The sequence below is a fragment of the Macaca thibetana genome, chromosome 7 (assembly GCF_024542745.1).
Source record: "Macaca thibetana thibetana isolate TM-01 chromosome 7, ASM2454274v1, whole genome shotgun sequence".
In the NCBI taxonomy this organism is placed as follows: Eukaryota; Metazoa; Chordata; class Mammalia; order Primates; family Cercopithecidae; genus Macaca; species Macaca thibetana.
The window spans coordinates 2,712,828-2,740,222 of record NC_065584.1 but is presented as its reverse complement, the minus strand read 5'-3'; the positions used below and the strand labels follow the sequence as shown (position 1 = coordinate 2,740,222).

The 27,395-nt window shown below is 63.0% G+C and overlaps 5 protein-coding genes across 13 annotated transcripts in view; 4 read left to right on the top strand and 1 right to left on the bottom strand.

Moving 5' to 3' along the window:
- INF2 (inverted formin 2) overlaps positions 1-14,393 on the top strand; it is a 29,736-nt gene extending 15,343 nt beyond the window's left edge. For 2 of the 4 annotated variants that reach the window (XM_050798365.1, XM_050798362.1), the window contains exons 6-23: positions 997-1,138; positions 1,854-1,995; positions 2,197-2,886; positions 3,306-3,457; positions 3,541-3,602; positions 4,160-4,262; positions 4,501-4,586; positions 4,969-5,069; positions 5,835-5,905; positions 5,979-6,086; positions 6,542-6,612; positions 7,349-7,463; positions 7,730-7,900; positions 8,116-8,218; positions 8,359-8,520; positions 9,122-9,775; positions 10,195-10,254; positions 13,585-13,669. In XM_050798365.1, coding sequence (XP_050654322.1) covers positions 997-1,138; positions 1,854-1,995; positions 2,197-2,886; positions 3,306-3,457; positions 3,541-3,602; positions 4,160-4,262; positions 4,501-4,586; positions 4,969-5,069; positions 5,835-5,905; positions 5,979-6,086; positions 6,542-6,612; positions 7,349-7,463; positions 7,730-7,900; positions 8,116-8,218; positions 8,359-8,520; positions 9,122-9,775; positions 10,195-10,253 — 2,992 coding nt within the window. In that variant the 3' untranslated portion in view covers position 10,254; positions 13,585-13,669. Of the gene's footprint in view, positions 1-996; positions 1,139-1,853; positions 1,996-2,196; positions 2,887-3,305; positions 3,458-3,540; positions 3,603-4,159; positions 4,263-4,500; positions 4,587-4,968; positions 5,070-5,834; positions 5,906-5,978; positions 6,087-6,541; positions 6,613-7,348; positions 7,464-7,729; positions 7,901-8,115; positions 8,219-8,358; positions 8,521-9,121; positions 9,776-10,194; positions 10,255-13,584 lie in introns of all 4 variants that reach the window. The other 2 variants (XM_050798363.1, XM_050798364.1) reach the window with 2 other exon arrangements.
- ATP5MJ (ATP synthase membrane subunit j) overlaps positions 1-20,164 on the bottom strand; it is an 819,915-nt gene extending 799,751 nt beyond the window's left edge. The window contains exon 1 of one of the 5 annotated variants that reach the window (XM_050798493.1): positions 20,161-20,164. The gene's annotated coding sequence lies outside the window, so the exon portion shown is untranslated. The other 4 variants (XM_050798505.1, XM_050798495.1, XM_050798462.1 and 1 more) reach the window with 4 other exon arrangements.
- Positions 1-27,395, top strand: part of SIVA1 (SIVA1 apoptosis inducing factor) — a 692,134-nt gene that overhangs the window by 640,449 nt on the left and 24,290 nt on the right. The window contains exon 1 of one of the 2 annotated variants that reach the window (XM_050798449.1): positions 24,490-24,508. The exons of the other annotated variant lie outside the window; for it this stretch is intronic. The gene's annotated coding sequence lies outside the window, so the exon portion shown is untranslated. Of the gene's footprint in view, positions 1-24,489; positions 24,509-27,395 lie in introns of those variants that run through there. 2 annotated transcript variants of the gene reach the window in all.
- The window catches only part of ADSS1 (adenylosuccinate synthase 1), a 251,931-nt gene that overhangs the window by 211,303 nt on the left and 13,233 nt on the right, over positions 1-27,395 (top strand). Inside the window, exon 2 of the mRNA XM_050798419.1 lies at positions 17,882-18,115. Within this exon, the coding sequence (XP_050654376.1) occupies positions 17,924-18,115 (192 nt within the window). The 5' untranslated portion in view covers positions 17,882-17,923. The remainder of the gene's footprint in view (positions 1-17,881; positions 18,116-27,395) is intronic.
- On the top strand, positions 13,589-14,393 carry LOC126959431 (uncharacterized). The gene has a single exon (XM_050798450.1). It carries the CDS (start codon positions 13,864-13,866, stop codon positions 14,350-14,352), a length of 489 nt encoding a protein of 162 aa, XP_050654407.1. The 5' UTR covers positions 13,589-13,863; the 3' UTR covers positions 14,353-14,393.

Sequence of the window (27,395 nt, the reverse complement as noted above, 5' to 3'; positions counted from 1 at the left end):
CCCACATAGCTGGGAAGCTCTATCCCAGGCCTCAGTCAGGACTGGACTCAGGGGAGTCAGCTTGGAGGAGCCCAGGGCTAGAACGCCTTGTGTTGAAATGGCCTCAGGAGCCAGGCGCAGTGGCTCACACCTGTATTCCCAGCACTTTGGGAGGCCAAGATGGGCAGATCACCTGAGGTCAGGGGTTCGAGACCAGCCTGGCCAACGTGGTGAAACCCCATCTCTACTAAAAGTACAAAAATTAGCCAGGCATGGTGGCATGTGCCTACAATCCCAGCTACTTCAGAGGCTGAGGCAGAATCGGTGGATACCAGGAGGTTGCAGTGAGCCGAGATCATACCACTGCACTCCAGCATGGGTGACAGAGTGAGACTCCATCTCAAAAAAAAAAAGAAATGGCCTCAGGGAAAGTTTGCCCGCATGAGTGCCTGTGCCCCGCCAGTGTGGGCTGAAGGGGGCCGGCTCTGCCTGCAGAGGGCTCTGCTCATTGACCAGACTGAGATGACTGGCAAGTCCTAGGCCCAGTGAACACTAAGGTCCCTCCTGCTCAGGCCAGAGCCCCGCCCCTCCTGTATCCATGCAGCCCTGTGAACCCACCTCAGGTGTGGTCCTCCCTGTGGCCACACAGCTCCCAGAGGAGGGCCTTCCCTCCCCCAAGGTCACGGCCCGGTTCCATTGTGTGCCACCTCCCCAGGCCTTAGTGCATGTTACTCGAGGGGAGTGGGAATACTCGCCCTTCCCCTTCCCCGGGGCATGCGGCTGCCCGGTGACCTGGGGGCAGCCTGTCAGGGCGCAGGGCACTGACCTGGGAGCTGCCACTCTTAGCCCACCATCCCTGGCTATGTGGGCCACATGTCAGCCACAGCTGGCCACGAGCTGGCTCAGAGTCCTGGGTGGGCTGAGCAGGGCTGGTACACTGGCGCCGACCTGGGCTGCCCCGTCTACGTGTTGGTGGCAGCAGCAGCAGGCTCAGCCCACCTGGCATCTCCCACACAGAGACCTGGAGGATGCCGACCTGCTGATCCAGCTGGAGGCCTTCGAGGAGGCTAAGGCTGAGGACGAGGAGGAGCTGCTGCGAGTCTCTGGTGGGGTCGACATGAGCAGCCACCAGGAGGTCTTTGCCTCCCTGTTCCACAAGGTGGGCTGGGGGCTGGAGGATCGGAGGGCAACCCTCCATTGCAGGCTGTGGCCCTGAGGTCCAGAGGCTGGGCCTGGAACGGTCCTCCCTGCCCTGGTCAGACCCTGCTGTGACCTGGCCATGGCGCCAGCTCTGGGGTGAGACTCCAGGGAGCAGCAAGGGGCCAGGGGTTGGAAAGGGAGCTGGTGCCTAGAGTGGGCAGCCTGGGGGCAAAGCCAGGGCCTCAGGACCCAGAAGGACGGGGCTCCAAAGACCAGGGCGGCCCACAGCCGGCTGTACTGTCCTGGGCCCCAGCTACCCAGTCCCCATCAGGTGGGATTCAGAGGCCTCAGGGCCTGGTGAGGGGCTAAGAGGCTGAATTCCCGTCAAACTCAGGCCCTCCCTTCGTTCCCTGAACCTGGCAGCTCTCATCTGGGGGGCAGTTGTGTCCCCAGGTGGCATCTGGCAACATCTGAAGACATTTTTGGCTGCCATGACTAGGCAGGGGGTACTATTGCATTGAGTAGGTTGAGACCAGGGGTTCTGTTTAACATCCCATAATGCACAGGACAGTCCCACATGTCACCAGTACCACAGTCGCTGAGGCTGTCATCTCTAGGGATCCGTGGGAATAGAGGGGGTGATGGGGCTGGATGCCCTGGCAGATGGGCCAACAGTTCTCAGTCCACCGGGGAGGGGCCGGCTGCTGACCCGCACCCCACACTCGCCCGTCCAGGTGAGCTGCTCCCCGGTGTCCGCCCAGCTCCTGTCAGTGCTGCAGGGCCTCCTGCACCTGGAGCCCAGCCTCCGCTCCAGCCAGCTGCTCTGGGAGGCCCTGGAGAGCCTGGTGAACCGGGCCGTGCTCCTGGCCAGCGATGGTGAGGGGGTGGGGCAGGGGTATAGGCACAGCCTGGTGGGCAGACACTGGGGTCTTAGACCACGGGGGAGGGGGCCTGTCCTTGGCCCCAACCCATCCTCTGCCTAGCGGAGGTGGCCACTTTTTCCTGCCTCCTCCTCAAGCCCCCATCCCTCCCTCCCCTGCTCCCTTCTCCCTTGACCCTGGACATCCCCTACTGCAGCCCAGGAATGCACCCTGGAGGAAGTGGTTGAGCGGCTTCTGTCTGTCAAGGGGCGACCCAGACCGAGCCCCCTGGTCAAGGCCCATAAAAGCGTCCAGGCCAACCTAGGCCAGAACCAGAGGGGCAGCTCCCCGCAAAACACTACAACCCCCAAGCCCAGCGTGGAGGGCCAGCAGCCAGCAGCAGCTGCTGCCTGTGAGCCCGTAGACCACACCCAGAGTGACAGCGTCCTGAAAGTTTCGAAGCCGAGAACCCTGGAGCAGCAGGCGTCCCCTCTTCCCCCATCCACCCCCCTGCTCCCTGGTTCCAGTGCTGAGCCCCCTCCCCCTCCTCCCCCACCCCCCCCTCCCCCCCTGCCAGACCTGGGGGCCACACCTCCTCTATCACCACCCCTAACAAGCTCCTGTGAGTTCCCGCCCCCACCACCTCCACCACTCCCGGGCATGGGATGCCCACCCCCACCCCCACCCCTGCTGCCTGGTATGGGCTGGGGCCCTCCTCCACCCCCACCTCCACTGCTGCCCTGCACCTGCCGCCCCCCTGTGGCGGGAGGCGTGGAGGAGGTCATCGTGTCCCAGGTGGACCACAGCTTGGGCTCCGCCTGGGTCCCCAGACATCGGCGGGTGAACCCACCCACACTGCGCATGAAGAAACTGAACTGGCAGAAGCTGCCATCCAACGTGGCACGTGGTGAGGGTCCCCAGACCCCCAAGAGAAGCTTCCCCTAGGACAGGGGCTGGTCTCTGCTGGGGAGAGGGGCAGGTGGCACATGGAACTTGTGTGCGTGTCCTGCCCGTGCGTGGCCAGGGCAGCCTGGCCCTTGCTCTGGGCTCGGCGCCTGTGGTTGAGGTGGGGATGGGGGAGGAGCAGGGCGAGGGCTACCTCTGAGGACCCCCTTCCACTTGCTCCCGTGAGCCAGTGCCTCTGGGGTGCCATGGTGCCCTGGGGCCCAGCTACAGGTCCTCAGGTAGGGAGGTAGGGTGCCTGCTGTATGCTGGACCTGCTGGGCCCCAGGCAGGTCATCCTTCAGACCCTCTGGGAGGCTCCAATCCCTGCCTGCTAGATCACCAGGCTGCAAGAGCCTCACTGGCCATGTGCCCACCCAACAGAGCACAACTCTATGTGGGCGTCCCTGAGCAGCCCCGATGCCGAGACTGTGGAGCCTGACTTCTCCAGCATCGAGCAGCTCTTCTCCTTCCCTGCGGCCAAGCCCAAGGAGCCCACCACAGCAGCCGCACCGGCCAGGAAGGAGCCCAAGGAGGTGGGGACGGGGAGGGGACTCAGACCGCGGCCACCTGCCAGGTCACCCTCCGGTGCCAGCCTGTTGGGTGGGGGGTTTTCCAGATCACTTTCCTTGATGCCAAGAAGAGCCTGAACCTCAACATCTTCCTGAAGCAATTTAAGTGGTGAGTGACAGAGGTGGCCCCCATCCCAGGCCACGGAGCCTCACCTCCACCTGAGCCTCCCGACTTGGGCCCAGCAGTGCCCTCTGCAGGCCACCATGGGAAGTGCATACTGCATCCCCTGGGCAGGATAGTGGGCAGGTAGTAGCCCCATGCTGCCCCAGCTAGGGGCTGTCCAGCCTCCTGGCGAGAGAGCGCTGGGACCTCCCCACAAGGCCACAGACAAGCAGTGGCTAAACCAGGGCGAGGACCTGGGCCCTGACTCTCAGCCCCCTAGTCCCTTCCTGCTGCGGGTGTCCAGCACTGGCCCGAGGGAGCTGGCTGGACTGACCCACCCTACATCCCCTGAGCAGGGCCCATGGGGGGATAGTGAGGGTAGGAGTCAGTCTGGGTCCCCTTCACCGCATGACCATGGGCAGACAACTCGACCGCCCTGTGTCCCACCTGCCCTGGCCACCCCATGACTGCGTGGGGAGACCCTGCCAGGCGGGGTCCCAAAGAGGCTGGGTGGGGTTGACTCATGGTTCACCCGCCCCTGCCCGGTCCTCTCCCTGCTCCAGCTCCAACGAGGAGGTCGCTGCTATGATCCGGGCCGGCGATACCACCAAGTTCGATGTGGAGGTTCTCAAACAGCTCCTTAAGCTCCTTCCGGAGAAGCACGAGGTGAGAGGATCACCCCCACCCCCTGCCCCCAGTTAATGCCACCAACCAAGGGAGAGGCTGTCCCCGGGGCTCCTCCCAGGAGGGAGACAGAGAAGGGAGGCATCCCAGCCCCACCTCTGCCGTGAACCATGAGCCACAGGGAGCTGTGATGGGACTGGAGGGGCTGAGCCCAGTGGGCAGTCCGGGAGGGTGGGAAGCTGGTGTGGGGGGATCCCACACGCCGTCCTCCTCCTGGCAGATTGAAAACCTGCGGGCATTCACAGAGGAGCGAGCCAAGCTGGCCAACGCCGACCACTTCTACCTCCTCCTGCTGGCCATTCCCTGGTGAGCACAGCCGCCCTCAGACCCCAGGGCCTGAGCCCTAGGTGGGAGGAGAGCAGGAATAGGGAGCAGGGCCCAACCAAGGTGGAGAAGGGGCTGTGCCAATGGCTGCCCCGGGCTCTAGGAGCGGCGTTGCAGCTGTCGGGCTTCTACACATCACTCGAGCCCCGCCCCCAGTCCTTCCCCTCAAAGTGTGAGGCTCGAGGCCTCTGGAGCAACTGGATCCCGCTCTGCGCAGGCCCAGGAGGGTGCCTGTTGGACGGGGCAGGCAGTGGAAACCCCCTCCCTTTGCCCACCACCCAAGCCAGAGCCCTGTGCTGAGTGCCCCTCTGGCAGGGACGGGGGCGAGATTCAGGCCATTGATCCCTGTCTGTACCATCCCCAGCTACCAGCTGCGAATCGAGTGCATGCTGCTGTGTGAGGGCGCGGCCGCCGTGCTGGACATGGTGCGGCCCAAGGCCCAGCTGGTGCTGGCCGCCTGCGAAAGTGAGTGGGGCCAAGTGGGGCACGTGTGCAGGAGGGACAGGCCTCCGAACTAGAGCCGGAGGGCTGCTCGGGGCCCCTGCTAGTGGCAGTATCATAATGGCTGCTAAGAGCACCCAAGGGTGCCAGCCTTCACCACTCCAGAAACCATCCTGCTGCCACCACCTTGGTGCACACACCTGCTGGACGCACAGACACACGCATGCCCACCACCACTCTCGGGCACGTGCACACATGCGCACACCGCCACTCTCGGATACGTGCACACACATGCACACTGCCACTCTCGGATACGTGCACACACATGCACACCGCCACTCTCGGGCACGTGCCCACAAGCACACCACCACTCTCAGGCACATGCACACACAGAAGCTCACGAGCACAGTCACACATATGCACACAGGACAGACACACGTACACGTCCCCACACACACACTCTCACATACATGTACAGACACAAGTGCACACACACGGATACCATCTCTGAAAGGGGATCCTCGGAGAGCTGCCACAGCCACTGGGCAGGGAGAGGGACAGGTACGGACCAGTTCACATCTGTCAGGCACACTGTAGGTGTCCACTCCCATCGGTGGAGGGTTTGCAGTCCCCAGGCCCTGTCATCTGTCCCTCCCTTATGGTGCTGGGCTGAGCCTGGGGAGGAGCCAGGGAGTGCAGGGGCACTGGCAAGCAGGACCACACCCCACCGCCAGGGCATCTGGGGGCTCCGAACCAAGAGCCCTTCTCCAGCCCTGGCTGCCCCTGCAGGCCTGCTCACCAGCCGCCAGCTGCCCATCTTCTGCCAGCTGATCCTGAGAATTGGGAACTTCCTCAACTACGTAAGTCAGGGGCAGCTCCCCATCCCACCTGGCCTGCCTGGGGCTTGCAAGACTCACTCCCGGGCTCTCCCAGGGCAGCCACACCGGCGATGCTGACGGCTTCAAGATCAGCACGTTGCTGAAGCTCACGGAGACCAAGTCCCAGCAGAACCGTGTGACGCTGCTGCACCACGTGCTGGAGGTGGGCCGAGGCGGCAGGCACCAGCAGGGGCATGATGGCAGGGCTTCAAGTCCCCCCGGACCTGCAGTGTAGAGGTGTAGAGGCCATACCCCCCTGTGCCCACCACTCAGGCCGCCGGTCTCCCTGTCTCAGGACCCCATCTAGAGCCAGCAGCCTCAGTCAGAGCCGTGCCCCCATCCCTCCCAGCACCCCTTCCTTCCTGCAGCACTGGCTCCCCTGAATGAGCCTTGTCCCTCCCCAGGATACCTACCCCTGGTCTGGGGGGACAGTCCCTAGGAAAAGCAGAAACACCACAAAGTCATAGCCAGGCCCAAGGGAAAGATTTGAGGGTCTGGAGTGCCGGGGATTTTCTGGACCTTAATTGCTAAGGGTTAGAGCTGGGGGGGTGGGAACAGGGGCGTCCCCAGGCGGAGCGTGTGGCCACGGTGGCTCTCACTGGACGTGTCCCATTGCAGGAAGCGGAAAAGAGCCATCCGGACCTCCTGCAGCTGCCCCAGGACCTGGAGCAGCCCTCACAAGCGGCAGGGTAGGCAGCGCCTGCCAGCCCACACCCCTCAGCCAGGCGGGGGCCTGACTTCCGTCCCAGCCAGTGAGGTGGCTGCCCGCCAGGACTGAGTCTCACAGCGGCAGCACAGCCCCGGCGCCCTTAGGAGCCCTGCCCAATAGAACGCTTTCCTTCTGGGACAGGACCGTGTCTGCCATGGCCTATCCCCTTCTGACTTCAGCGAGGAAACAGGCCTAGAGGGGGCAAGGGCTGGCCAGATCAGGGTCACACCAGGGGCAGGTCTAGTACAGCCCCTTCACAAGTTGAACCTTCACCACAGCCGCGAGCAGGCTCGGGCCTCCCTCATCGTATAGATGAGGAAAAAGAGGCCCAGGAAAGCAGTGTCACCTCCTGGGTCACACAACCCAGGCAGGAGGGCAGCCTGGGCCACCCCACTACACAGTCCGGGCCCCTAGCACAGGGTCCTTCCCGGGCTCCACCTGCCCTGGAAGGTTCTCTGGCCCAGGAGCTGCTCAGCCTTGGGGAGAGCTAGGCAAGTAGGACAGGCTGACCATTAGGGTCCCCGCTCAGATGCCCACAGGGGGCTGAGGGCCGGCTGGAACAGGCACTCAACCCCAACACTGCACGTGGGGCCTCAGAGTGCAGCCTGCAGTGTACACAGTGGGGCACCAGGGTGTGTGCAGGGGAGGGGCTCCCCTGTCCCAGCAAGGCTGACGTCAGCTGTTGCTGTCTCTGCCTGGCCCTCCTCACCTTTCAGGATCAACCTGGAGATCATCCGCTCAGAGGCCAGCTCCAACCTGAAGAAGCTTCTGGAGACTGAGCGGAAGGTGTCTGCCTCGGTGGCCGAGGTCCAGGAGCAGTACACTGAGCGCCTCCAGGCAAGTGGGCACCTGGGCCTGGGGCTGGCAGGAGAGGCTGCCCTGATCAAGCGAGCCGGGCGAGTGGCTGTGCTGTCTCCTGGCTCCAGGGTGGATCCTGGGGACCGAGGTTCCCCAGGTGTGCACAGTCAGGGTACAGGCCCCTGCTCCTTCTCAGAGACCACTGTCCTCAGGGCCTGTCCCTGTGGCCACCACCCTCCTGCAACCCAGGGCCTAACCCTAGGTGGTGCCCACGCGGGGCTCTCACAGGACCATCTTACCCTCAGGCCAGCATCTCGGCCTTCCGGGCACTAGACGAGCTGTTTGAGGCCATTGAGCAGAAGCAGCGGGAGCTGGCCGACTACCTGTGTGAGGACGCCCGGCAGCTGTCCCTGGAGGACACATTCGGCACCATGAAGGCCTTCCGGGACCTCTTCCTCCGCGCCCTGAAGGTGGGGGCAGCCTGGCAGGGCACAGGCTGTCCGGCTAGAGTGGGGTCCTGAGGCCTCTGACCTTCCTCCAGCAGGAAGGGCAGAGGCACCCTTCGTCGGGTGGACACAGCCATGTGGGCCTTGCGCTGCTGAGGCTCAGGGAGGGTGACGCCCAGGCCCACGGAGCCCCTGAGGGGTGCCACGCTGGGGTGACGGGGCCACATCTGCCAGTGCAGGAGAACAAGGACCGGAAGGAGCAGGCAGCGAAGGCAGAGAGGAGGAAGCAGCAGCTGGCGGAGGAGGAGGCGCGGCGGCCTCGGGGAGAGGACGGGAAGCCTGGTGAGGCTGGGCCGGCCGGCTGGGCGGGGACGGGGCAGCTCCGGGATCCTTGCCTGTGCCCCAGCCTCCCCACGACCCCCAGCCCTCTAGGTGGGCTCCAGGGTCCCCGTGCGGCTCTCTGAGTGTCCCACACTCCTCAGTCAGGAAGGGGCCCGGGAAGCAGGAGGAGGTGTGTGTCATCGACGCCCTCCTGGCCGACATCAGGAAGGGCTTCCAGCTGCGGAAGACGGCCCGGGGCCGCGGGGACACCGACGGGGGCGGCAAGGTGGCCTCCATGGACCCCCCAAGAGCCACAGAGCCCGGTAAGACCCTCTCCCACGGCCTCCTCATGGTCCCCTTGCCACTGTCCCTACCCTGTGCCTCCAGGAAGCCCTCCTGACTTCACTGGAAAGCCCTCTCATCTCCCTGGACCGCCCTGGAGGCCCCTAAGACTAGGGACAGCCGAGGGGGCAGGTGGTGGCCGCTCAGCTCTCATCCCTCATCCCTCCCTCCACTCACTCCAACTCCTCCACCGTAACAACAGGCCCTGCCCCGAGTGCTGAAGCAGTGGCCCAGCCTGCTGGGCTCCTAACACATGAGGCCAGGCCCACTGACAGATGCCCCTGGGCTGAGGGTGCTAGAGGTGGCAGGAAAGGCAGGCGGCAAGGCCCTGGTGGGAGGACCCCATTCCTGGGGTGGCTGCCTCAGGGTGCTGGGGATGGTGTGGCCTAGTGTCCCCCGCCCTGCCACAGTGTAGACCGACCAAGGACGCTGAGGCCAGGTCCTGCTCTGAGACATCAGAGGAGGCTTCCTGGGGAGGAGGCTTTGCAGGGCGTTCAGGTAGACAGCTGGATGGAGGAGGCTGCGCTTGGGCTGGCTCGGGGGCAGGGTGCCTGCCCTTCACTGGCATGTCCCTTCATGCAGTGGCCACCAGTAACTCTGCAGGAGACCCCGTGGGCGGCACACACTGTCCCGCCTCTAAGCCCAACCTTGATGCTACAATGGCCAGCGAGTCCCGGGGCTGGGACCTTGTAGACGCCGTGACCCCCTGCCCTCAGCCCACGCTGGAGCAATCGGAGGAGGGTGGTCCCCCGCCCCTGGAGAGGTGTTCTTCCTGGTATGAGGATGCCAGCGACGTCCTAACCACCGAGGATCCCCAGTGCCCCCAACCCTTGGAGGGGGCCTGGCCAGTGACTCTGGGAGATGCTCAGGCCCTAAAGCCCCTCAAGTTCTCCAGCAACAAGCCCCCTGCAGCTGGAAGTTCAAGCCAAGATGCCAAGGATCCCACATCCTTGCTGGGCGTCCTGCAGGCCGAGGCCGACAGCACAAGCGAGGGGCTGGAGGACGCAGTCCACAGCCGTGGTGCCAGACCCCCTGCGGCAGGCCCGGGTGAGGATGGGGACGAGGACGAGGAGGATACAGCCCCAGAGTCCGCACTGGACACATCCCTGGACAAGTCCTTCTCCGAGGATGCGGTGACCGACTCCTCGGGGTCGGGCACACTCCCCAGGGCCCGGGGCCGGGCCTCAAAGGGGACTGGCAAGCGACGGAAGAAGCGTCCCTCCAGGAGCCAGGAAGGTAACTCAGGGAGGGGCCCTGGGTACCGTCCCATGCCAGGGCGCTGGCACCCAGCCGGTCCCTCCCCTTCCCCGCTGGGCACTGCAAGTTCCAGCAGCACCCAGGACAGGTGACTTGGGCGCGGAGCGGGAGAGGAGGCAGCAGCGCATCCACCGGGGGTGGCTTTCTGGGCTGCCGTGGCCCACGCAACTGTTTCTCCAACCCGCTAATTCCCACCTTCACGCCACCTCCGTTAGGAAGGGGCGGACACTGGGCACCAGGTCTCAGGCTAGTGGTTGCCATGCAGCTCAGTGGCCAGAGAACCGGGCAGCCCTCCGAGGGTGTTGGCATGGCTGTCCCAGGCCCCCCAGTCCCACCCGCTCTGAGTCAGGGTTGCTCCTGTGTGATAAGCCGTTGAGTGCATTTCTTTTATTTGAAAGCAGAGGTTCCCCCTGATTCTGATGATAATAAAACAAAGAAACTGTGTGTGATCCAGTAAGGTATGTACGCAGCCGGTGCTCCGTGGGGGCTAACAGCAGCTAAAGGGCAGCGGGGACAGAGCTTGCTGCCCACACCCCTCCGGGACACTAACCTGGCTTCTCTCCAGCCCGCGTGGTGCATCAGTGTGGCCTCGCCTCTCCTGCAGCCCTGGTGGTGGGCTCCTTCCCTTTGTCCCCTCCCTCTCCGCAGGTTACCTGCTCACCTGGTGCCTTCCGCAGGCAAGACACAACCTCGGCGCTGGCTCCGGGCATGCAGGCCTCGGGAGGGCAGGTGGCAGGGCTAGCCGGGCTCCCTTAGTGAGCAGGATCCGGGGCGTGGGCGGGACCTCCTGGCTGGCAGGACAGGCTGAGGTTGCTCCTGTCTGGTGTCCTGGCCCTAACTGCAGTTCCAGTAACCCTGTGGCTTTCCTGCTCTGTCTGTCAGTGGAGGGATATCTTCACTCTGAGTGTGTCAGTGGAGTGGGGCCTCCTGGGGCATGTCCCCAGGAAGTCTGTGAGGAGACAGGGACAGTCCCAAGGGCAGATGCTGCCAGGGACAAGCACACTGCAGCCCCCCTCCTGTTGGACAGTATCCTTCTACCCCGAGGCCATGGGTGGGTCTGTGGAGTTGCAGATTACCCCCAGCACACAGCGTCTTCTGGGGGGCCCCCAGCCAAGGGTCAGTCAGCCAGGTCCGTCCACAGGGCTGGAGAGGCTGATGCATCCAGCTAGACAGACCAGCCTGCGCTGGGTGGAGGAGGAGCTAGAGCAGAGAACCAGAAGGTCCAGCCTGGCCGCTCGTGAGCTCTGTGAGCCCAGGTGGTGGCGTCTTCCAGCACCTCCAGCCTTGCTCAGAGCGAGCCCAGTGTCCGTGCATCGCAGATATGCTGACCGCTGGGCCTGGGGCTTAGGCTTAAGACATGTGAGGTCTGCTGGTGCCCGTCAGAGGCAAGAGCGGTCGTGAGCCCAGAGAAGTTTCTCCAGACAGTTTGTCCTCACTGTGGGGGCACGGCCTTCACCCTGGGGTCCAGCTTTTGCTTCCAGGGTCATCTTCCGAGTGTGGCTCTGGTGTGAAGCACCCACATGTATTTTTTAGAAAGGTGCTGGCATCTCCCTTAGAGGCTGGAACTTGGACTTGCTGTCCCTGAGTGTGAGGAACAGTGGAGCATGCAGGCTTGGGGCGGGCAGCCACGTCTGACAGTGGTCCAGTGAAAGATGGACATGTCCAGTGCCAGTTCCACGCTCCACCTGGTTCCCTCCTGAACCTTCTGCACGTGCTTAGCCTCCACCCACCCCAGCTCCTGCCACACAGGCGGCTGAGGGCAGGAGGAAGGAATCCTCCTCTTCTCTCCTCAACTTTTTATTTTTTATTTATTTTTATTTATTTATTTTTTCAAGACAGTCTCATTCTGTTGCCCAGACTGGAGTATAGTGATGTGATCTCGGCTCACTGCACCCTGCACCTTCCAGGTTCAAGTGATTCTCCTGCCTCAGCCCCCTGAGTAACTGGGACCACAGGCACGCGCCACCACGGCTGGCTAATTTTTTATATCTTTAGCAGAGACGGGGTTTCAGCATGTTGGCCAGACTGGTCTCAAACTCCTGACATCAGGTGATCCACCCGCCTCGGCCTCCCAAAGTGCTGGGATTACAGGCGTGAGCCACCATGTCTAGCCCCCAACTTTTTATTTAGAAAATCTTCAGCACCACAGGAAATTGCATAGAGATCAGAATAAACAATACCTTCTCCCCAAAATTACAACCATTTGCCAAAAATACCAAAATTGTGACCATTTTGCTACATTGCCCCCCTCCAACTGAGCCATTGGAGAGTTTCTTATAAACATCATGGCACTGGACCCCTAAACTCGCCCATAGACACCTGAGAGCATAGCTGTCTTCCCCAGTCCCCCGCAGGCAGGGCGTGATGCAGGGGCGCCTCCTGTCCACGTGCTTCTAACACTCGGTGCCAGTGCGGATGTGCCACTTGTCCCAATAATTCTTTTAATAGCTGTTGCTTTGTTGTTTTCGCAAACAAGATTGTATCCAGAATCACACACTGTGTTTGGTTGTCATATAGCTTCAGTCTCTTGTTCGAGAACATTCCTGCCCCTTTTTGTCTTGTATGACATTGACGTTCTGGAAGACACCTTCACTTTGGGTTTGCCTGATTGCTCCCCCCAAGTAGGTCCAGGTTGAGTTTTGGGGCAGGAGTTCTACCCCAAGGGACGCCATGTCCTCCCCAGCTGGGTGGGGATGTTCGTGGCAGCAGCACTGAACACGGCTACGGGGGTGGTCTCTGAACCTCCACTGCACGAACACCATGCTCTCTAGTTAATAAGCACCTGTGGTGACGTGTGGAACAAATGGCTGCAGCGCGGTTCTGTGTTTGCTGCCCCTCCTCCGAGCGCTCCCTTCTCCCCTCCCTTTTTCCATCACGTGAGTTTTGAATGTGCAGTAATCCATCACTGCCACTGTCGTGCATTTGATGGGGACCAGCGGGGGCCCTTGACCCACAGCCCCTGAGCGCTTCCCATCTTTGTCACAAGCCTCTGTTCCCAGCTCACCCCAGACTTGCTGATCCCCCCCCATCCCTGCCCAGGCCTTGGTCTTGGCCATTTCTCTGGGTTCCCTGAGTGGGGAATGGTGCTGAGATCCCCCCCTGAGTGATCATTTTGGGCAGTTTTTGTTTTCTTCCTCTGTCTCTTCAGAGTAGTGGTTCTCAAACCCCGCCTGGGCTGTCCCACTGGGGAGCTGGGACACCACCTGGCACTGTGGTGGCAATGGGGGTAGCACTCAGACAAGGGCCACCGAGGGCCCCTGGACCAGAGAGCGAAGAGGGTGTTGGGGGCAGGAGGCCTGTGGGGCCATCTCTGGGGCCATCTGGGTGGCAGGAGCTGTTGGGCCAGGGCTGAGCTCCCTCAGCAGCCCGTTGGAGAAAGGGCTGCTGGGGTCCTCATGTGGGGCTTGGGGCCCGATGTGGAAGCGATGGAGGGCTGCAGGTGGTGGCAGTGGGGATTAATGAGTAACGACAGAGTGCAGCCTGGGTCTGAGACATGGGGTGGGAGACAGGCCACAGAGACTCCCCATCTCAGCAGAGAGGACACAGGCTCAAGCTGCCACACCTTGCCAAAACCCAGCCTGGCCAGGCCATCCCAGCATCTTCCACCTAGATAAGTTGTGCTGCTCCAGAGAAAGAGCCTGGGGTCAGAGTGGACCTGAGATGCCTGGCACAACCCGCTGGACAGTGGTGATGAGGGGTTCAGGGACCTGGGGACCCAGAAGCGGGCACCTGGTATTGTACCCAGCAAAGCTGCTCCTAATAATGTCATTTCTTCTCTCTCCTTACAGGCCTCAGGCCCAGGCCCAAGGCCAAGTGAGAGAGCCCAGGCCACAGGACATGCTGCCATTCTGCCAAGAGAGGCTCTTCTGGGGGCCAGGCTGGGACTGGGCCCCGGAAACCAAAAGTCCGTGCCTTACCCAGCTGGGGCCCTCCCGGAGCCTTCTTTGGGTGTTGTGGCTGGGACCCCAACAGGCACCAGTACCCTGCCAGGCCTAGTGCCCTCCTGGATTGCCTGCACGCGCCAGCCTCCTACCTGCTTCCTAAAGGTGACCCTGGCCCACACCCGCATGCACCCGGTGCAGCCTGCCAAGGGCCAGTCGGGGGGGCTGTGTCCTGCCAGTGTCCACCACAGCTCTGCCTGCCCTTCAGCCCAGCAGGGTTTAATCAAAACGCAATGCTTTGCGAGTCTTTACTGCTCGGAGGTGGCTGAGTTGGGGGCCCTGGGCAGGGGTAGGCTGGCAGGCAGTGCCATGGCAGGCCAGGGTCCCCTCCCGTGGGGTCTGGCCCCCATCCCAGCATGTCCAGCCCCTGAAGTTGGAGTGGGGAGCGGTCTGCATTTGCTGCCACCGCCAGGCCTCTGCCCTGCAGCTGAAACTTGGCCATCACATCAACAGAAAACCCCTCCCAGTGCCAGCTGCCCAGGATGGGCGGGCCCTGGGGACAATACAGTCCACCTGAGGGGCTGCAGGGTGACACCCAGCAGCCTCTGCCCCCTCACTGCCCACCCAGCGAGGGCAGCCTACCCGAGCCTGCCGCCTGCCAGGTGTGTGCCCTGAGGCTGGCAGCTGGACGTGTGGCCAATAAAAAGCAGACCTAGCCCGGTGTGTGACTGTTGCGTTCAGAGGCTGCGGGAGTGGGTGGATGGGGGCTCCCACAAATGTGGTGAGCGCCGGACAGGCCCCGTGTGAACACTCACTGTTGAGGGGCCCCCAGTTCCCCAGGCCCCGTGTGAACACTCACTGTTGAAGGGCCCCCAGTTCCCCAGGCCCCGTGTAAGCATTCACTGTTGAGGGGCCCCCAGTCCCCCAGGTCAGGGGCTGTCCCTGAAGCCCTCAGGAAGTAGTGAGAAACGTCTAGAAGAGGGCAGACCCCGTGATGAACAGCACCCAACAGTGGTGAGATGGGTGCAGCTCTACAGGGGCGTAATTTACAAACCACCAGACTTGCTGGTTATGTGTGTGCTGTGGTGGTATTTGCTTTCCAGCAGATCAAGGTTGTGCAATGATGCACTTTGAGAATCTCTCCATCACCCCAAGAAGTCCTCTGGCACCCATCAGTCTGACCCCTTGCCTGCGCTCCTCCCCAGCCCTGGCAGTCACTCACCTGCGCTCGTCATGCATGTCCCCTGGCTTCCTTCGACTGTTTTCAGGCTCCATCCTCACTGCAGGCTGTATGAGGACGTCATTGCATTTCATGGCTGAAGCACATTCCATTGCATGCATGGACCACATTTTGTTTGCTTTTCTGTCCATGGGCATCTGGGTTGCTTCCAGCTTGGGGCTTCTGCGAATCCTGCTGCTGTGAACACTTGCATAGTCCTCGTGTGGATGCGAGTTTTCATTTCTCTGGGGTAGTTTCCTAGTGGAGGAACAACTGGGCAACATGCTAAGTTTATGTTTAACTTTTTAAGAAACTGCCAAACTGTTTCCCAAAGCAGCTGCACCATTTTTCATTCCCATCTGTGCTATTGTTTTTAAGTTAAATAGCTCAACGCCTCCCCCTCCCCACCCCTCACAATCTGCCAGTAAAACTGGACTATGGAGTTTTGGGCGGGGTCACCTACAGGGTGACCTGCAACAACTGAGGCCATCGCCCCGCCTGCCTGGAGAGGTGGGACTGGGGACCCTGTGACGGGAGGAGGAGCTGCCTCTCCAGAGCCTGAGTTTTTCTTTTTCCTCTCTGCTCCGTGAGAAGTCAGTTTAGTGGGCTACAGCCAGCAAAGGAACCAAAACGGACAGGAGCTCTGGGGGTGCCTTGCATGGTGAGGCTCCATGGCTGCAGGTGTGTATGCAGGCAGCTGTGGGTGTCTGTGTCCTGGGCCACCGCGTACGATGTTCCCACAGGGAGGTGTGGCCCCCAAAGAGTGAACCCACAGGTGGACACGCCCATGCACCCTTGTTCCTGCCCAAGGTCACACGTCGAGACAGCAGGGCCCAGATGGATGGCCCCAAGCTCAGTGGCTCCTGTGCTGCCCACCACCTGGGGACAGGCCCACTGTGGGGATTGGGGGGTGGGGGTGTTATAATTCGGGCTGGGCCGTGTGACTGGCAGGGGCCCCAGCTGTTGGGCCTGGGCAGGGCTGTTTTTAGAAAAGCCCCAACTCCCTGCCCCCACCCGGACCGGTGGCTATTTATAGTCCAGGCCTGGAGAAGTCAGTGAGTCACTAGCGTTCGCCTCTGCAGGGTCAGTCCAAGCCCCCTTAGTGAGGTGGTCTAGCATGTCCCCCAGTCCCCCAAGCCTCTGTCTGACATCTGCTAGCCCAGAGCCCCAAGTGTCCCCAGGAAGGGCTCAGAGCTGGTGGCCCTGCCAGGCCTTGGGAGCACCCCCTTGTCTGATGGGACTTTGTGGTTCCTGGTGGGCATTTAAAACTGTCAGTTTCTCTCATCTGGAAACAAACCTCCAGTGACCCTCTTGGTTTCTCCTGCTGCAGTCTGCCTCTTCCCTACCTGCACAGCTATCTGCTGTGCCCCAAATTCCCTCCTTGACACGCCCAGACCCACTGTCCCACCCTTGGGTGCAGCCCCTTCTCAGAAGGCTCCAGGTTCTGCCAAACCTCGGAGCCCTCCAGCCCTGCTCCAGCCCCTTCCCAAGCTGGGGGCGGTAGTCTGCTTAGTGACACCAGCTGTCACCCCCAGGGTGGCACTGTCACCGCCAGGGTGGCACTGGGAAGTTCATGCATGAAGACTCTGCCTTTCCACCGAGGCCGCACTGACTGCTTGGAACCCACACAGTGGCATTTTCCCCGCGAGGATGCTGAGGGAGAGGAAGCATCAGTGTGCCCAGTGGAAGAAGAGGGGACTGGGGACATGGGTGCAGGGGGTGGGAGGCCAGGTTTTGAACAGCCCCTCTCCCCCAGGCTGGGGCAGGGTTAGGCGCCCAGAGAGGAGGGGTGGGGAGACTGAAGGCAAGGGTGGGCAGTGGTGTCCTTGGCTGCACCTGAATCACTAACTCATTGTGAGCGACCTTTGCTGTGACAGGCCCAAGCTCCACTCCTTCCTCATAGGGAGTGTCTCCATGGACTCCCTGTCACTAGCCTTGGAATTGCGCTGAGCCCAAGGAGCCTCGTGGCTCTAGGCTCTTTGGCAACTGAGAGCCCTCAGGGAGGGAACCAAGGGCCCCGCCTCCCTGCTCTGAAGCAAGAGCCTGATTCTCCGTTCTTCCCCCGGGGCCCCAGGACGCTTCTCCTGGCCACCAGGGCTGGCTTCCTCCAAGCCTCATCCACTTGGGAGGGTGGGGCGGGATAGGCGAGACAGGACAACCAGCCGGGAACACGGGAGCCTCGCAGACCATCGCCTCCTTCTGTGGCCTGGTCCCTCCACAGGCTGGGACGGGAAGGTCTGGGGTGGGGCCTCTTGGAAACCTGGGCCCCACGTTGGTGTGCATCCCTGGGTGTTGCTCCCATGCCAGCCAGGTGACGCTGACAGCATGGGTCCCTTTACCCCAGACTTGGGTGCTGAGGGCCGGAGCTCCATGCTGGAGCCCGCCTGCTCGCTACAGCCAGGCCCGAGCCACAGCGCTCCCGGGCAGGACGCGGGGCCCCTGCCGTGGGGCCGAGGTGCGGGCAGTTGCTGGGACACACGAGCTGCGCGGCTCTTCGCGGCCGCCAGAGGGCGCGCGCGCGCCCAGGGGACTCGGGGTTCCGCGCGGGGCAGGTGCGCTCCCCGAGAGTGCGGACCCTCCAGGTGGGGTGCAGGACGCAGATCCCCTTTTGCAAACCGCACTCCTTCCCTAGAGGGGATGACCACCTCCGCAGTTGCTGGAACCCCGAAGTCCTGGGCCCGGCAGGGGCCTGGCGGGGTGAGGTCGCGGTGCACAAGCCCTGGTCCCCGACGGCCTAGCGAGAAACTGCCTCCGTTGGCAAAGTCGTGGGGCGCCCCAGGCCCTCTGCCTGCCTGGCCGTCGGTCTACGCGCCCCCTCACCTCTAAAGTGCTCGAGACTCAACTGGGCTTCCCGGGCGGCTGCGAAGGGGCGGGGATTTGGCGGCCGGAGGTCAACGGGGCGTCACTGCGCCCGCCCTGGCCCGCCCCCGGCCCGCCCCCTGCCCCGGCCCCGCTCCATTTAATGGCGCGGACGCCGGCGGCGGCGGGCTCCGGGCCGGGCCAGCGCAGCGGAAGAGCCGAGCCAGCATGTCCGGGACCCGAGCCTCCAACGACCGGCCCCCCGGCGCGGGCGGCGTCAAGCGGGGGCGGCTGCAGCAGGAGGCGGCGGCGACCGGCTCCCGCGTGACGGTGGTGCTGGGCGCGCAGTGGGGGGACGAGGGCAAAGGCAAGGTGGTGGACCTGCTGGCCACGGACGCCGACATCATCAGCCGCTGCCAGGTGCGGGCTGGGGCGCCGGGTCCCTCCCCCACCGCCCAGCGAGCCCCCCTCCCCGGACCCAGACGGCCCCTGTCCTCCCATGCCCTGGCCGGTCACTCACCCGCTTGGATGCCTTCCCTCCGGGAGCACCTTTCCCAGGGCCACCCCACCCATGCACGCACACGCACCACTCACACAACCCCCGACCCACACACATCGCCCTCCCTCCACCCACCCCTCCTCCACCATCTGGGCAGCGGGCCAGGGCACAGCTATAAATACAAGTCGCTGAGTTGGGGACACTCGATCCTCAGGGGGTGGCGCATGCCATCGGCGTGACGCTGGACCCTCCATGGGGGAACCGGAGGACCCAGCCCCAGGGTGGTTTTAGGACCCTCGAGACACCCCCCTTCCTCATTTGCAGTGATCACCTGGGGCCTGTCTGGGTCTGGGACAGGGCTTAGCTGGCTCCCCGCATGGTCGGCAGGTGGTGGAGGGGGTGAAAGCTGCCTGCTGGGTGGGGTTGACCCCGGTGAGTCAGCCAAGGAGAGGCAGAGGTGGAAGGGGGCCAGGCCGTCCTGGGGGGGCAGTTGGGGCCGGGCCTGAGGGAGGGTGCTTGGGATAATCCTAGCCAGACATGGGAGAGGGAGGGCCACAGACTTCTGGCCAGGGTGACCTGGTGGCTGGCAGTGCCACCGAGGCCAGACCCGCTTTGTCCCCCAGGGCCGAGGGCGGGGCCTCTGACAGCCCGCGGCTGCTCTCAGCGCCCCCATCTGTTCTGACTGAGCTGGACACTGGGCACTCTCTCGGCTGCCACCCTGGAGCTGCCTGCCCCATGCCAGGGCAGCCAAGTCTGCTGCCCATGGGCTGACTTACAGCTCCAGGCACAAAGGGGTCTACTTTGGGACGCATGCGTCTGGGGTTTGGAGTCCGCCTGGGGCTGTTGCCAATAATGGAACAAGGGCCCCTGCACAGCCCCTTCTCCGGGTTCTGTGGCCTCCTTCCTGAGCTCCGGAGAGGAGGGCTGGGGCTCGCGACGATCCCTGTCAGAGAAGGGAGTCAGCCCAGCACCCTGCGTGGCTCAGGGCTGTCTGAGCCCATCCTGCCGGAAGGGACTGTGGCTTCCTAGAAAGTTCTTCCTGGAACGGTGGGGGACCTCCCCGACTCGCTCTCCGTCCTAAGCAGCAGGCAAGCTCGTCTCTCGCTCCGGAGATCCCCCAGGTCCTAGAGGTGGTCCTCCGCCCAGGCTCCCTCCACGCTGCCTCTGCCCGCCACCTCGTCCCCGGCCGCCAGGGGGCGTGTCCAGCGCTCTACCGCTCTTCACCCTCCTGGGCGCCCTCAGCGTGGGGCAGCCGCGGCTCCCCACCCTCCTCAGACCTCTGCTCCCGTGAGGCCCAGGCCCCTCCCTATGAGCTGCCTGCTCTGGTGGACGCCGTGCACATCTGCAGGGCGGGCTGGGGCCGCCACAGCTGCTCTACAAGCGTTCAGCCCGCTCCACACAGCTGTGGAGGTGGTTCTGGATCCGGGCCCTCCCTGCTGTGCCCCCGCCCTGTCCCCCCACAGCCCTGCTCACTCGCAGCTGCAGACAGGAGCACGGAGGGCGCAGCAGGCTGGAGCCCATCCCACACTCGGGCCACCCCACAGCCTGAGAGAGCGCCTGGCTCTCCAAGCCGGTGGGAATAAAAGAGGTTTGTCCCTGGAGCCCACAGCTGTCCCCCTCCAGCCTCCTCAAAAGCCAGTGAGGCAGGAGCATCCTGAAGAGCTCCTTCACAGGGGAACGGAGGCTCAAGTGCGGAGGAATGAGAGTCACTGCCATGCTTGGAGCCCCCACGGGTGCCACGTGCCCACCATGATAGCCAAGGGCCTGGCCCTTTGTCCCCACCCGTGAGTGCGGGACCGAGCTGGATCTCAGCGGGGTGCTGCTCAGCAAAGGGAAGGTCAGGGACCTGTCTTCTTTGGGGACCCAGCCCCAGGCTCTCTGCGAATGCTCAGTGATCCCCGACCTCACAGTGCATCTCTCCTCTTAGCGGTGGGGGCTTTCCCCTGCCACCAGGCTCCCAGCATCTCCCCTGTTCTTATGCATACATGTCTGACCACCCCATGTCGTCAGAGGCTGGCAGAGTGAGGATCTGGCTGGATCTCCCCAGGGAAGACTGCCTCTTTTCTTACTTGGAGTGTGGATGCCTGAAGCCAGATGAAGGTACCCGACATGGGGGTTTCCAGGCGCACGGAGGCCAAACCTTGCCCTCTCCCTCGAGGGGCTGAGCAGAGGACAGAGCAAGGGCGGAGTGGTCCAGGTGGTAAAAGTGCATGCAGTAGGCAGAGCGGGCTGGGCCGCATCTGGGAGACAGGCTGGCTGCCAGGAGGGCTGAAGCTACCAGCCCTGGCAACCAGCCTGCTCTGCTCCCCGGTCCCCGAAGGGTCGCCTGGGCCTGGGGCCACCCTGAGTGTTGGCTATGCTCCTTCCCTGGCTGCCCAAGCCTCTGCACACCCAGGCTCTGGCTCTGCCCTCTGCTGACGCCTGCACCAGCAGAGCCATCACTTCGAGCCCAGCTCCCAAACCCCCTGGTGGTTCCTGGCACTTGGCAAGAGTCGCTGCTTTGCTCACCCTGGACATGGACTTTCCACCCTGCCCAGAGGTGATCTGGGGCTGCCCAAAGCCCTGCACGGCTCGCCTCATTCTTTTCCCATCCTGGTCGTTTGGGGCCTGTGGTCAGAGTGCACCTGGGGGCCCCTGAGAGTGTCCTCGCCTCCCACAGTCTCTCGCCTTGAGTCCACCTTTAGGACCTGTTTCCTGGACAGCCTCCCTTCTCCAGGCTGAGCCTATATTGTGCATCCCCCACCTCGTGCCCACACCCCCACCTTCACACCTGGGCCGTCCTTCCTCCACTCCAGGGTGGCTCTGTTAGGCTGCACTATGCCCCCTGGCCCCACTGTGCCATCTTCCTCCTTGCCTGCTACCCTGGCTGCTCCCGAGCCTCTCTCCCCTCCAGGCTGAGTCTCCTCTGAGCCAGGTCTGCCCTCCCTGCTCTGCGGCCACATCACGTCGCCTGCCTCTCTGTGCTGGGGTCCTGTGTTCCCTCTCTCCTCTCTGGGCATGGACACCCCATCCTACTTCCGAGGGGTCCCCAGGCACCTCCGCCTGTGCTTCCTCCCTCATGTCCATGGCGCTTCCTTCCCCTGTGTGCCCCGCCTGCACGTCCGGCTCGTACCCCTCAGTTGGACAGCTGAGGACAGGCACAGCTGGGCCTCCCCTACCCCCGTTCCCAGGCTGGCAGTGCCTGGCCTTTACCCCCTAGTTCCTCCTTCCATCTCCAAGCTACTTCCTCTGGATAACTGGGCTCCCTGCCCAGGACCACAAGGCTCTGGTGAGCCCTGGCCTGGTTTAGAATCCCCGTCCTTCTGCCGCAGTGCAGACCTCAGGGCACTGGGCTGTTTATGTCTGGCCATGCCCAATACATGGGCTGAAGGGGCCTGCCCTGGGTCTCCATAGTGCACTCCCAGCCTCCCATGCCCTCCAGCTCTAGCTGGAGCCCGTGTCCAGCTGGCGGACAGGGGCAGAAAGCTGTGGCCATGTATGCAGGGGTGTGAGACCACAGGCTGTTCCCACGGTGTCTTCTGTGGTGTGGCAGCGCCAGGTGGGAGCTGGCATCCTGTGCATTGAGGGCCCCTGTGCTGTGGCTATCGTGGCTCTGGGCGCTGTCTCCAAGGGGCCATCAGGTAACGCTTTGCCTTAGGCTCCAGGGTGCACCAGAGACCTTCTGGGAGTCGGAGGGGCAGCTGCCTTGGCCAGGGAGTGCCTGGGGCTGCTTCTAGAAAGGGGTCTTCCCCTACCCCACCTCTGCACTGGTGATGGTGCTGGTCACTGGGCCATGGCTCCAGGACAGAGGGTCCCTGCAGTTAAACACAGCCCTGCCTCATTGCGGGAACACCAGTCCCAGGCAGCCGAGACCTGCATTTCTGTCCCAGGCCTGTCCCAGGTTCTGTCGGTTCTGTCCCAGGCCTCACCCCACTACCAAAAGGGGCAGAGAACAATTCCTTTGGGCTGAAGAAATGAGTGAACGGTGGGAGCCTGCAAGCACAGCCCAGAAGGGAGTGAAACAGTGTAAGTGGCTGAACCCACCGCACCACACTGGTAGTCACAGGTGCGTGCACACTGGGCGCCAGGGCCCCTTGCTCTGTGCCGGGCATAGTTGTCATACAAACTGCCATTGGGTGCCAGTGCCAAGAGGTTGGGCCCCAGGAGCCTCACAGCCTCTGAGAAGCACCGTCGGCCTCCCCCGGCGCTCGCCACTCTGCTCGCTTCACTGTCTGGCGTGAGCTCGCTGACAGCCAGGCCCTGGGCCGGGGCTGGGGATGGACACAGAGGCAGGAGAGCTGGTTGCTCCCATTCCAGGGGCAGAGGTGCAAACAACCACTCCACTGTCCCCTCCTCCCCAAGCCTGCATGAGAGCTTAACCAGGAGGTGGTATAGCATGGGCCTGGCACAGCTAGGGCTGAGGGGGAAGCGGGTAGAGTGCAGTGGCGTTGGGGCATGGCACCGTCAGAGATGTAGTCCGCTAATGCTGTGGGGAGAAGGCTCTGGAGCATGGGAGGTAGCAAGCCTCGTCCCAGGTGCTGTTGCAGGTAGGGCTGACGATGGGAGCTGCATCGCAGGAGAGAAAGGGGCCTCCTTGGGAACACTGGGCCAAGCAGACGCTGTGGCCAGAGGAGTCATCCATGGCATTAAGGGGCCTGTGGACTGCAGGGCAGTGGCCAAGTGGGCCGGGAGTGGAGGGGGCCCTGGCAGGTCAAAGGTCAATGGACAGCCCCCAAGCCAGGCAGATGGCAGGTGGCATCCCAAGGGTTTAGGGACGGGGTGGACAGGAGCAGGACGATGGCTGGAGGGCAAGGCTGGGACATGTGCAGGTGACAAGCTCAGTGCAGGGGCAGGGCATGCGCCATCTGGGCAGTGTGGAGGTGAGGAGCAAGGACAAAGCCTGTGTGTGGAGAGGCCTTGCAGGTGTCAGCAGCGTGGCGTCGGCATGGTGGGGAGGAGCGTGGCGCCGGCGTGGTGGGGAGGAGCGTGGCGCCGGCGTGGTGGGGAGGAGCTGCGGGGTGGCAACCCAGAGGCAAGGAGGTGGGCAGAGGCCCCTGGAACTGGCCCTGCCCCTCAGCCCAGCCCCAGGTCACAGCACAGCCCTCCCCTGGCTGCCTCCAAGGAGTCCCCAGCTACTGAGTGGCCACTCCACGCCAGCTCAGCCCACACCTCACCTTCCCAGTGCCTGTGGAGGCCCAACCAGGGTGACGCTGGGAGAGGAGAGGGCTTGGAGGAGCCACAGGTCAAATGCAGGAGGCCACACCTGCCTACCCAGGAGGACTGCAGGAGCAGGGTCCTTAACACCTGGAGGGGAGCGGGTGGGTGCGGTGGCTCACATCTGTAATTCCAGCACTTTGGGAGGCTGAGGCGGGTGGATCACTTGAGGTCAGGAGTTCAAGACCAGCCTGGCCAAGTGAAACCCAGTCTCTACTAAAAATACAAAAATTAGCTGGGCATGGTGGCAGGCGCCTGTAATCCCAGCTACTGAGGAGGGTGAGGTAGGAGAACAGCTTGAACCCAGGAGGCAGAGGTTGCCATGAGCCAAGATCACGCCATTGCACACCAACCTGGGTGACAGAGTGAGACCATGTCTCCAAAAAAAAAAAAAAAATCCATTGTTGAAGCTGTCCAGGCTGTGTATTTTGTTTTGGCAGCCCTGGCAGACTATAGATAGTCAGATGATATGGAGAAAGATGTAGAGAGATATTTACTTATAAATATAGGTACATATATAAAATGCCTGGAGGGAGCAGCAATGGTGGGAGGACTGAGGAGCGGCCCTGAGATGTGCTGTGGGTGGTCTGAGGGTGCGCACAGCCTCCTGGAGGGGAGGGTCCTGAGTGGGGCAGTGGGGACAGGGCTGGCCACAGGGCCGTGCCTTCCCTGGCCCCCAGAGGGGTGAGTTGGCTAGACCCACAGGGACAAAGCAGGGGTCAGAGCTGTGTCTGGTTCCTGAGTGCGCCTTGTCCCCTCTTCCCTCGTCCAGTATGGAGACAGCCTCTTTTCCTGAACTCCCTGCCACCAGGGAGGCAGCTGGCAGGGATGTCCCCTAGGGACTTTGAGTGACCAGCCAGACTAGGCAGAGAGTGGTAGAGGAGACTCCAGTGTCCTGACCCAAGGCTCCACCACAGAGGGGAAGACCCCAGGAGAAACCTGGAGGCAGGTAGAAAGTGCCAGGGGGCCACCAGGCTCCCTGGGTACCCCTAACTCTGGGCCCCCAGCCTGATCTGAGCCTGTGGGTACAGGTCACTCAAGGCAGGTGTTCTGCACCGTCCATCTTTGTATCTTCTCTCTCACTTGCACCCTTGCCTCACTGTGCTTCTGAGAGTTGGGGGCGTACCTTAATCTACCGTCCCTTACCTGGCAAACAGTGGAAAGGTGGCATGATGTGTCCCTGCAGCTGCTATACCTCTAGGGGCCATCATTCATGCCATGGCTCTGTGACAGCACCCCCCAGAGTTGTGCAGTGTGCAACATGGGTGACCGCCCATGGCAGCTCACAGCATGTGGCTCAGCCCATTGGCCATGCAGGGGGCTCCTTTCCTAGGAGCAACAGGCCTGGGCTTCCTCTCCACCTGTAGGGGCAGCAGTGGGCATCTTAGGTAAATGCAGGATTCTGCAGCCCCTAGAGGACCCTGAGTGGTGGCTGAAGGATGGATGTGCCCATGGCCTTCCCTGAGCTCAGGTGCCTCAGCTCTGCTTTTAGAGGAGCAGGGCAGCCGAGGGGTGCCTGGCAGAGAGAGGCCTGCCAGCTGGACATGAGGACCCTGGAGCTTGGCCTGAGGGGCGGTGGTGGGAGCCATGCCTAAGCAGAGCTGTCCTGTGGCACACACTCAACCCTGGCTCTTCTGCCCATCACTTATCTCCATGAGGTAGGAAAGACAGAGTGAGCGCGGCTGCCCTGGGGGCTCAGCACTGGGGGGATGGTGACAGGACTTAGGGCTCAGGGCCGGGCTGCCTGGGACAAGCAGACCCTGAGAGGCCCCCTGTGGCAGGATCCATAGACCCATCTACTGGGCCAGCAGGGGCCAGGAAAGGAGAGGAGGAGACCGGTGGGGCTGGAGGCACCGGTGCGTCTGTGCAAGAGGAGGAAGCCCTGTGAGAGGGCAGCAGCCTCCCGACTGCCCTGCACACCATGCTGAGGGGCCTGGCATCCACCTGCAGCCCGAGGCAGCCCCAAGGGAAGGTCCCAGTGCCTCTCCAGGAAGGGCGGGGCTGGCCCTGATGTTTGGTCCCTCCTCAGCAGCCAGCCTCATGGTCAGCCCTGGCTGGTGGCTCCCATGGCAAGGCAGACCCTGGCCTGGACCTGAAGGCTCTACCTTTGTGCAGAGCCCCGGCCTGACTGTACCAGCTTCCCTTTGTCCCCCTTTGTCCAGCCCTCCTCAGACGCCTTTGCTGTGGGAATCCCAGGCTGAAGCTGGAGGAAGGGCAGGAGGACTTCTTGTCCCCAACCTCTCACCACGTGCCTGTGCAGCCTGACATCCTGAGACCTCAACTGTGATGGGGAGGACAGACTGGGGTCTCTCCGGGGCCATCGTCCTGGGCTCCCCAGAACTGGGAGGGCCTGCGGGTCAGCAGGCCTCAGGCTCAGTGTCCTGGGCTGGCTCCTGCTCCCGGGAGTGGCCTGGCACTGGCCCTGGCCCTGGGGTCATCGGACACCCACTGGCCCACGACAAGCCACGCCTGTCCCTAGGAGCCTGTGGTTGCCCCCAACAGAGCCAGGGTGTGCCCAGCGGGGCGTCCCTGGGCCTGCTGACATGGGCTCTGGGCACTCTGCCGTGGCAGGCAGCACTTGCCCTGACTGCCAGGTCATCCCTCGAGGCCTGCCCACCCCAGGCGGGGCTTTGTACAAGGGATAGGCTTCCCTTATCTCCGTTTCCCTACCTGTCCTCAGAGACCTCACCCCTGACTGCCCCCAAAAGGCAGCAGATGCAATCGTGGGCGTGAACCTACTCTGTGACCCCCACGGAGAGGAATTACCACACCACGTATGTGCCAAGGCAAGGACAGAGTAAGGGTGGGGGTCCCCAGGAGGGTGCAGTGACCCCCAAACCCAGAGTCTGTTCCAGTCACGCCAGGGCCTGCCCCGTCCCGATGGACTGAACCTGCACGCCCAGGGCTGACTCAGGGTCTGCTGAGCGGCACAGGCTGAGAGCCCCGCCCATCCGCCCAGGCTGTGGAAGTGCCCTGACCTTCCACCTCCACCCTGCCTCGGCGCCTGGCAGCATTAGCTCCCCCAGAGCCTCCAGGTGCCCTCAGATCACCCTCCCTCCTGCCACCAGGCTTCCTGCATCTCTCCACCTCCCAGGATCCCCACCCAGTTCACCCAGCACCGCCCTGCCCAGAGCCACTGTCCTGAACTGGTTTCCTGCAAGGACTGGGCCCAGCCAGGCAGGGCAGGCAGAAGTCGGGGCGTGGGGGTGAGGACTCCTGCCCTGGGAAGGGGCCTCAGGGCTCTGAGTGCTGCCTAATCTCCCGATGTGTGACGTTAGGTCCCAGGAGGGCGAGCGCCCTGCCTGGCATCTCCGGATCTGCCCTCCCTCTGTCCCCAGGGTTGCCCTGGCACCAGCCGCCAGGGCTCTTTCCATGTAAATCTTGTCCAGATGCATCATGAGGAGCTAGTGCAGAGGGAGGGGGCCGCCGTCACTGAGGGTCCTGCCTGGGCAGGCAGGAAAGACTATGTGGGACACCCCACTGCCAGGCATGTGAGGGTGGGAGGGGAGCTGAGACCCCTCTGCTGGGCAGAGAGCAGTGCAGTGTGGCTGGGAGGATCCCTCATGGGTAGACAAGTTGAGGGCTTTTCTGCTGGGAGGTGAGGCAGGAAGGTGGGGCTAGATCTGGGCTCTGGAGTCCTGGGGACAGAGTGGGCCCCAAAAGGGCAGTAGTGAAGGAAAGGCCAGACCAGTCTGTGGGTCAGGGTATCTGTGTGTGTCCTCCAGCACCCCACCGGAACCCTGCTCACCTTCCAGGTGGAGCTCAAGGAGAGAGGGCAACAGGGAGGGTCCCCCATGCCATCCCGTGGCTGGCCGGAAGTGGGGCTGGAGACCTGGCCTTCTCTCGTGGGGCAGAGAGCTTCTGGGGCTCCCTCCAGGCTCTGCCACACCTGGCCTACACGGGTGTCTTATGGTGGCATGAAGACCAAAAGGTGCTGGAGGGACACCCCTTGCCATTGGTGGGGGCCTGGCTTCAGGGGCAATGGGCCATCGTGGGGCATCAGAGATG

What these genes read in the sequence shown, in the direction of transcription:
- LOC126959431 (XM_050798450.1), top strand. Translation starts at nt 13,864, where the DNA reads ATGCACCCGGTGCAGCCTGCCAAGGGCCAGTCGGGGGGGCTGTGTCCT.